At 32.2% G+C, this 8,918-nt stretch overlaps 1 protein-coding gene across 1 annotated transcript; it reads left to right on the plus strand.

The window, feature by feature from the left end:
• Window positions 1-1,843: 1,843 nt before the first annotated feature.
• On the plus strand, window positions 1,844-3,777 carry LOC107910815 (ankyrin repeat-containing protein ITN1). Its single transcript, XM_016838750.2, has 3 exons — window positions 1,844-2,528; window positions 2,615-3,075; window positions 3,191-3,777. Exons 1-3 carry the CDS (start codon window positions 1,844-1,846, stop codon window positions 3,749-3,751), a joined length of 1,707 nt encoding a protein of 568 aa, XP_016694239.2. The 3' UTR covers window positions 3,752-3,777.
• The last annotated feature ends 5,141 nt before the right edge of the window (window positions 3,778-8,918 follow it).

Raw genomic sequence — 8,918 nt, forward strand, 5'->3', positions numbered from 1 at the left:
TATTTTTCCTGATGCCCTTCAATATCACAAGTGCGCCAGATGTCACTTTCAAAACCCCATCTCTCATAGTAACAACTGAACCATTGGATTCCAAGGCTCCCAATGAGATGAGATTTTTCTTCAAACTAGGCACGTACCAAACATCAGTCAGAACTCTGGTTGATCCATCTTTATTCTTTAATTGGATTGAACCTATCCCAACAGTTTTACAGGCATTGTCATTGCCCATATAAACAACTCCTCCATTTAGTTCTACTAAATCAGAGAACCACTCCCGGTTAGGGGACATATGATAGGTACAACCCGAATCCAATATCCACTCATCTGAATGGAACGACGATGATGATGCAACCAGTGATAGTTCAAAGTCACTAGTATCATGCTTAGCAACACAAGCATCTACAACAGCTTTTCCCTTATTCTTCAGCTTTGGACAATTTTTCTTCCAGTGGCCTTTCTCATGACAAAAAGCACATTCATCTTTCCCGAGTCTGGACTTTGACTTTGATCTCCCCTTTTGAGTTTTCTTCCGAGTGTATGAACGACCTCGGACTACTAAAGCTTCTGTATCTCTGATTGAGTTTTTCTGTTTGTCCTTCTTTCTCTGTTCATAACTGTATAAGGCCGCACAGACTTCGCTCAGAGATATATCACTCCTGCCATGAAGTAGAGTAGTTTCTAGGAACTCAAACTCCTCAGGAAGTGACCCCAACAGCATCAAAGCCAAATCTTCATCTTTGAATGTCTCATCCATATTCAGCAAATCAGTGACTAACTGATTAAATTTGGTGATGTGATCATTCATTGTGGTACTTGGGACGTATGTGAAGCGAAACAGTCTTTTCTTCAAGTGGAGCTTATTTTGACTGTTTTTCTTCAAAAAATTTTCTTCAAGTGCCACCCACAACTTATTTGCAGAAGTCTCCTTTGAAAAAGCATACCTCTGCTCTCGAGAAAGGCATGATCGAATTGTGCCACATGCCAACCGATTGATCGCCTTCCAATCTTTCTCCGGTACATCATCTGGTTTCTCTTCATCAATGGCAATGTCTAGAACCTGCTGAAAAAGGGCATCTAGAACCTCACTTTGCCACATACCAAAATGGCCCGTGCCATCAAAGATCTCCACGGCCAATCTTGCATTTGCAATTGTCGGTCTTATCCACATGGACGATGTTGAAGCTCCTACACCGACCGTTTTCTCCATGATCTTTCAATATACCTAAGGAAATCTTTTCTGATGTGGAAGATCAGTTCAAACTGCAACCACAGAGCATACTACGATTAACCTTCGGCTCTGATACCACTTGTTGTTCCAATAGGGTCGGAAGCGTGTAAATTATTGTACTAAAAAATCACACAAAGTTCAATTCCCAGGGAAGAGAGGTGGATCACATGGATCTCTTAAATACCAAGTCTTTCCTTAGACAGAATATCCCTTCTATAGTAATTTAATAGCACAATTAAATACTACTATTATACCCTCAAATATTGAAAGAAAAATAGGACAAGAAAGAACACAAGAGATTTAACGAGGTTCGATAAATTATACCTACGTCCTCGGGCACTAACACCAGATGATAACTTTACTATCTCCAAAGTATTACAAACAAATAGAATTCCTTAAGAATTCTCAAATGGGAGAAGAGAGAAAACTAAGAGAGAAAGATTGGTTGGGATGAATTGAAATGAGAAATGAGAAGGCCTATTTATAGTTGAGGTTTAAGGACCAAACAATAAATAGCCCATTATCTCAAGGACCAAAAAAAAATTATCCCATGCCACTTTTTCAAAGTCAACTTTAGGGTGCTAAACTTGCACCACTTTGTATTGTTTGCCATTAATGTTGTCTCCCATTAATGTTAACAAAGGCAACATTGAAGTATTCAATAATAAGCAGGGACTTCAACTTGAGTCGCTAAAGACCCCAAACCATGACAACGTCCTCCATGTTAACTTGGCAACCCAGGAGACTGCCGCCTGGCTTTTAAACAGATTTCACTCATGCGATCCGGTTATGAGTTTTTTCATTACTATGATAAAAAGAGAAAAAAGATCAGATTTTATCGAACAAATTCTCAGCAAGTGTCCGTCACTGCTACTCCAAACGAATGCTAAAGGTCAAACTCCTTTACACGTTGCAGCAAGGAATGGACATTCTGCTATTGTGAAACTTCTAATCAAGTTTTGCGCAAAAGCTAGAGATGGAGATTTAGAGAAGCTGGGAATGGATCAAGTAAATGCAGTGAGGGAGATGTTGAGGATTACGGATCAGGAATCCAACATGGCTTTACACGAAGCAGCACGTTGTGGCAATGTTGAAGTGGCGAAAGCATTGTTGGAGTTTGAAGACCCTGAATTTCCGTATTCTGCCAACAAAAAACAGGAGACTCCACTTTACATAGCAGCTAGGTGGAGAGGATCTGGGCGCTTGTTGACTTTATTATTAGATAAATTCAAATCAACTGCTCATGGCGGCCCTCACGGTAGAACAGCTTTGCATGCAGCAGCTATGGCTGGTGATGCAGGTATGTTGTTGAGTTAGTTCCATTTTTTCTTTTTTTGAAATAAATAGAGAACAGGTCTATTGATTTTTTTTTTTGCTTGGATTTAGAGGCAATAAAGGTAATATTAAATAAGAAGGGAAATTTGACAAAGGAAAGAGATGAAGATGGACACACCCCTCTCCATTATGCTGCACACCTTGGTAATAGATTGTCAGTTGTGAAAGAACTGTTAAAAAGGGATGTAACAGCTGCCTATATAGGTGATAAAATGAGGGGGATGGCACCCCTTCTTATGGCAGCGAGGCAAGGTCATCTTTTAACAGTTTCAAAGATTCTCTCTTTATGTCCAGATTGTTGTGAAAAAGTGGACAACAAAAGTTTGAATGTACTTCATTATCTGGCTTTTAGAGGCTCTCCCTCTCCATTTGGGAATTCTGTTTTCAAGAGTGGTCATATTGAGATTGTATACGGATCAGTCAAAACTCTAATGGAGTTGGAAGGTGCCTTTGGAATGACACCTCAAGATGTTGATAATGCAGTTCGATCTCAGAAAAATCATCATAAACAGGTAGTTGTGTGTACATATTACATTTCTATAGCTATGTTTTTATTAATATTTAAAATTTTGAATTAACATATTTAATAAACCTACAATACAATGGGCTAACGTGGCGGCATGGCAGAAGCAAATCAAAGAATTGTTGGAAGAAATTGAGAATGATCAAGTGGCGGAGGAACCAGTTCATCACTTTACCGTACGAAATAATTCTATAGAAAGTTTGGAGAAGACAGGAAATGCTCATTTAGTAGCTGCAGCACTTATAGCCACCGTCGCATTTGCAGCAGCAATAACTGTTCCTGGTGGTTTGGAGAGTGAAAAAGGGTCAAATCGAGGCACTCCCATTTTGATTCAAGAGGCAGCCTTTAAAGCATTTGTTGTAACAAATGCAATGGCCTTTATTTTCTCTGTTTCTGCCCTCACCGCCTACTTTGGGGTTCTGGATCATCTTTTTACACGATTTATTTTTTGGCGTGAAGCAATAATTTTAAATCGAACTTGGTCTGTTTCTATGCTCCTTAACTATGCAACGCTTGCAATGGTAATTGCTTTCAGCACGGGTAGTTATGTGGTCTTAAAACCTTCCCACGAACTTGCCATTGTTTCATATCTCATATGCCCTGCCTTTTTACTTTGTAAGTGGACAGCTTTGTTTGTAATTTTGAGTCATTCAATACATATTTAAAATATAAATATGATAATATTACTTTATGGATTATTACAATGTTGTTTCAATTATTATAAATTCAAAAATATTTTATTTCCTTTTAATAGTTTTTCAAATATTAAATATATAACGCAAAATATATATATATATATATATTTTGTTTCTCATGAAAAATAGATATCAATCATGCTTTTCAAGTTTTCATTATTGAAAACAAAATTTTATTTCTAGTTATCAAACTTGATTTTAAATTTTCAAAAAATAGAAAATAAAAATATTTTCAGAAACCTAACAAAGCTTAACTTTTTTTTTTGTTAATATACCATTTGGTATTTGAGTTAGTTTTATTGTTCAATTTGATAATTAATTTCGGCTTCAATATTTAATTTGATATCTAAACCAAATGGTTTCATAAGGCCTAATAAATATTTGACAGGTCTACTCTAAAAAATAGACGTGGGTATTCTAATTGAGACAAAAAAAAAAAAGAAGCTCAAGTATTAAATTGAACTTTTTTAAAGTTAAACACGGATACTTAACTATGACAAAAAGAAACTCAAGTATCAAAGTAAAAAAATTAAGTACAAAATTGAACATTCAAACCAAATTTATATACAAAATTATAAAAAATAATCTTTTAATACTAAATTAAATTTTGAAGTGAAATTCAAGTATCAAATAATATATTAACTCTTCTTTTTCTCTTAGATCCTCACTTTGAAAAAAGCTAATTAAGGTTATTTGTTTTACATTTACAACTTAAAATTTTCATATAAATAGATTCTGTATTTATAAAAATTTATTTTTATTAAAGATTAAATAAGATTTAAATGGTGTGTTGTTCTAAAGTTCACAAATTTTTATTTAAAATAATTACATAAAAGTAATAAAAATTCAAAATTTCACACCAACAATATAAAGTTAAAAAATCACACATAAAAAATAGCATTGCTAAAGATTCTGCTTTACTAAATTGTTTAAGTAAGGAATTATACATGCCATGGTGCTTTCTTTGTACCAATGATCTCTTTGGATGGGTGATGTGTTTATTTACGATTAGTATAAAAATAACAATGTAATACCTCAAATCCGGTCTAGACGTTATGACCAAATAGGACTACAAGAGTTCATCCATCCAATCACACCAATATGTGGCGGTGTGCCACTCATAAATATGTAGCTGAGCTTCCATATAGAAATTTGCTCTAATCGCCATATATTTGCGGTAAAAACTGTCATATAACACTTCCTCTATTTTATCATAACCCAACTCAATGCATATGTAAAATCACGTTAACATTCATACATATAATATAGATCGTATGGCATGCATGCATAAATAGATATTATACAAAGCATAACACAACACATAACTTATACAGATCATAACAGATTGAGATTATGCTGCACACAGAGGTTGCAATTTTGTCGTGGAAGAACTGTTAAAAAGGGATGTATCAGCTGCCTATGTAAGTGACAAAAAGAGGGGGATGACACCCCTTCTTATGGCAGCCAAGCAAGGTTATCTTTTAACAGTTTCAAAGATTCTCTCTTTTATGTCCAGATTGTTGTGAAAAAGTCGACAACAAAGGTTTGAATTTACTTCATTATCAGGCTTTTAGAGTGTCATCTTTTCAAGCTTGGTGGTATTGGGATTGCATATGGATCGGTCAGAAATTTAATGGAGTTGGAAGGTGCCTTTGGAATGACACCTCAAGAAGTTTATAATGCACTTCAATATGAGAAACATCATCATAAACAGGTTTATAATCAATGATTTTTTTATATCTCATCCGCACTTCATTTTGGTGGCCTCCTCCACATGGATGGTTAAAGTTTAATGTGTGTGGGATTGCTAAAGAAGATAGAGCAGGTTGTGGAGGTGTCTTGAGAGATAAGGAGGGTGTCGCAAGAGCATTATTTTCTGGTTCAGTAGCAGCAAATGATGCCGATGTGGCTGAGATTGGTGCGGTGAAGATTGCTCTGTAAGTATTTTTTTTAGCTATGAACTGGAAGATTAATGATTCTTTATTTATTGAACTTGGTTCATTGGTGGTGTTTTCTTGGTGTGCTAACAAGGAATGAGACCATGGTCTCTTCAAGCAATTTTTGCAGGTATTGAAAATGACATGTTAAAGGCTGGAAATGTTGTATTCTCATTGGCGGATAAGAAAGGTAACGAGATGGCATCTTCCTTGGCGATTGCAGGTTATAATCGGGTGAAAATGTTTAAAGCTTGGTGATGAATTTTTGTTTTGTTGCATTCATAGGTTTATTAGAGTTGGAATGCGTTTTAATTTTGATTGCTGTAATACTGAAATTTTTGTTGTTGTTCTGTTCGTCTTTGACAACAGTACAGCTCGAATGGAGCCAAAAAAAAAAAAAAAGGGAATGTTACATCTTTGAATAAGCATTACTTTGATTTTCAGTTATAATTAAAAATTAGTTTGACAAATCATTGAAAAATATGAGAATTTTAAGTTTAAGAAAAACACAAAGTTTTATTTAAAAGTGGGAAGTCGTCCTCAACTTTTTTAGTTAGCTGCGATTAGACACATTTAAAATCAAAATTCTTTTTTAAAAAGATAAAATTGAGTTTACAATATAAATCCAAACAAAAATGTTTAGGTTAATTAGAGAATTTATTATACGAAAGGAAGATTTTAGCACCCTCATGACGCCAAAAATTAATTCCTTGTTAAATATGTGTTGTCTACATTCGTAAATTAAAACTCATATCTTGGTTTTTGATTATGATCCAATTTTTTGATAAATTAAAAATAAATATTAAATGAGTGAATCAATTTTTTAATAGCAAAACAAAGATAATGATCAAGATGTAGCATTTTCAAAATTCAGGGGCCCTTTTTGAGATTTTCCATTTATTTTTCATCATGTTTAAAAGAGAAAAGTTATAAATTTTGAAGTCAGTAGCCCAATATTTATTAAGCCCAAATCAAATATTAGCTCAAAGTTAGAAGCATTCGAATTTTAAAATTGTGAAATTACATTTAATAGAAAGCAATAACATTTCAAAAGCTAATAAATATTAACAAAAATCGGATCCGATATCAACAACATAAAATTTGATATTATCATGTAAGCCGCTATTTTTAAATATTTAATGTTTTAGTCAATATTTTTGTTAAAAAAATCAATTTGATTGCTTTTGAAAGGTTTATGGCTAAATTCGAGTCTTTTTTTAAAAGATTGGTGACCAAATTTAGCTCAAGAAAAGAATAAGGATTAAATTTAACTCAAAAAAAGAATAAGGGCCAAATTGATAAAAAAAATTTACATAAATACTACGAGCTAATTTTATCATTATGCCTAATGAAAATTAAGTTGTATACTTTTATGATAGTAAAAAAAAATGTAATTTCATCATTTTAATAGCTTAAATCTTTATAATATTTAAAAGATTAAATCAAATATTTATAATTTTTAGAAGGTCAAAATGTAATTTTATCATTATTAATTTAAAATTTTGTAAATTATAGATAGGTTAAAAAGAGAGACCTATTGTCCCCTTGGCTCCACCCCTAAACCCATACGTTTTCATCCAACTTTGAAAGTCCTTTCAAGCTTTCCAATCTATTATATTTGATGTCTCAACGATCCTAACTCTCGACCAAATAATCTTTTTCACTATTTTTAAACTAATATACTTAGGATTGAGGTAGAATAAGGACATGGTGAACTCCAAAAGTAAATTAATTTTTAAAGGGATTTAAGACTAATTCATTTTGTGTCAAGTCTACAGTATTATTAGTTCATATTAACACATCTCTGTCTTCACTTGAAAGTTAATCTTACTCCGGCGCAATCAAGACAAATTATGTCTCATTATTAGATTTTAGACAACGTATAAATCTCTTTCTCTTCGTAATTCTATAGATTACAAGTCATGTGTTTAAATTATCGACTAATGGAAATTGTCTTTTGCATACAAAACTAAATTTGTGATGCAACTCCGAATTAATTTAACATAGGAAAAGAAGGGAGTGCGGCTTCCATGCAGCAACGACCAAAGCCAAAGAGAAGGCGTGCTGCCTAATTTCTTGCCCTTCTCATCCACACAATTTCTTGACTTTTCTTGTGTTTCTCATCCACACAATTATTTTATATTTTAGTAACACATTTTGATTTTGTTTCCCTTGTAAATATTTAAAAATATATAAATCTAAGTATTTACATGTTTGATAAATAAATTGTTTGTATAAAAAAAGTGAATTTTAAATTATGTCATAATAGTTACAATATTAATGGTTTGCGAAATTTAATTAAAATTAAAATTCGTTTTTATAATTAAACAAATTAAAATTTATGTTTCATATTGCAAATTAAATTAAAGTTAATACATGATTTTGATTTTTATTTCTTTGCATTTTCGTGAAAAAAGTATTGACTTCACCAAAAAGAGCTGGAGAGCTCATTTTCTTCCATTCTTCTCCTTCTTTGCAGTTTCCTTAAACCCGAATTTCACCATAAAAAACTCCTAAAAATGATGGATTAGGTGCATCTACTTTTCAACAATTGTTAGTATTTTAACCATCTTTATTAACTTTGTTTTAGGGCCATTTGCTTTCCTTTTCGTTTCAATTAAGTCATCATATGATAATAATATTTAATGTAAGTTATACAAATAGCCATTTAATTATTAGCACATTATTATTTTGGTCACTCGGGTTTAAAAAAGTTTAATTTAGTCACTAATATTATGGACAATTGATATTTTTGTCATTCCTCGTTCAATTATTAATAGAATGTTGATGCAACTTTTTTATTGGCATATTAATAAATTTAGCTTTTCAATCTCTATAAATTTTATTAATTTGATCTTAATTCTAAAAAATAAATTTAACCCTTAACTTTACACATTATGTTAATTTAATCTTGATTCTTAAAATTTTAAAAAATAAAAATATATATTTAAAAGTTTTTTTTATAAAATACATATACAAAATTATAAAATGCATACAAAAATATAAAAATATTTATAAATAAATGAATACTAATTTTTTTCTTCAAAGAAATCCTTCAAAGAAAATCTAGGGTTTAGTCTGAATGAGTCAATATTAACTAACATGACCAAAATTTAGTCTGTAACAGTTTTCTGAGCTACCAAACACCGTCTTAGAATAAAAAAGAGCATAGGGCAGCATTAACTTGACCACGAAGAGCT

The sequence above is a fragment of the Gossypium hirsutum genome, chromosome D04 (genome assembly GCF_007990345.1).
Source record: "Gossypium hirsutum isolate 1008001.06 chromosome D04, Gossypium_hirsutum_v2.1, whole genome shotgun sequence".
Classification (NCBI taxonomy): domain Eukaryota; kingdom Viridiplantae; phylum Streptophyta; class Magnoliopsida; order Malvales; family Malvaceae; genus Gossypium; species Gossypium hirsutum.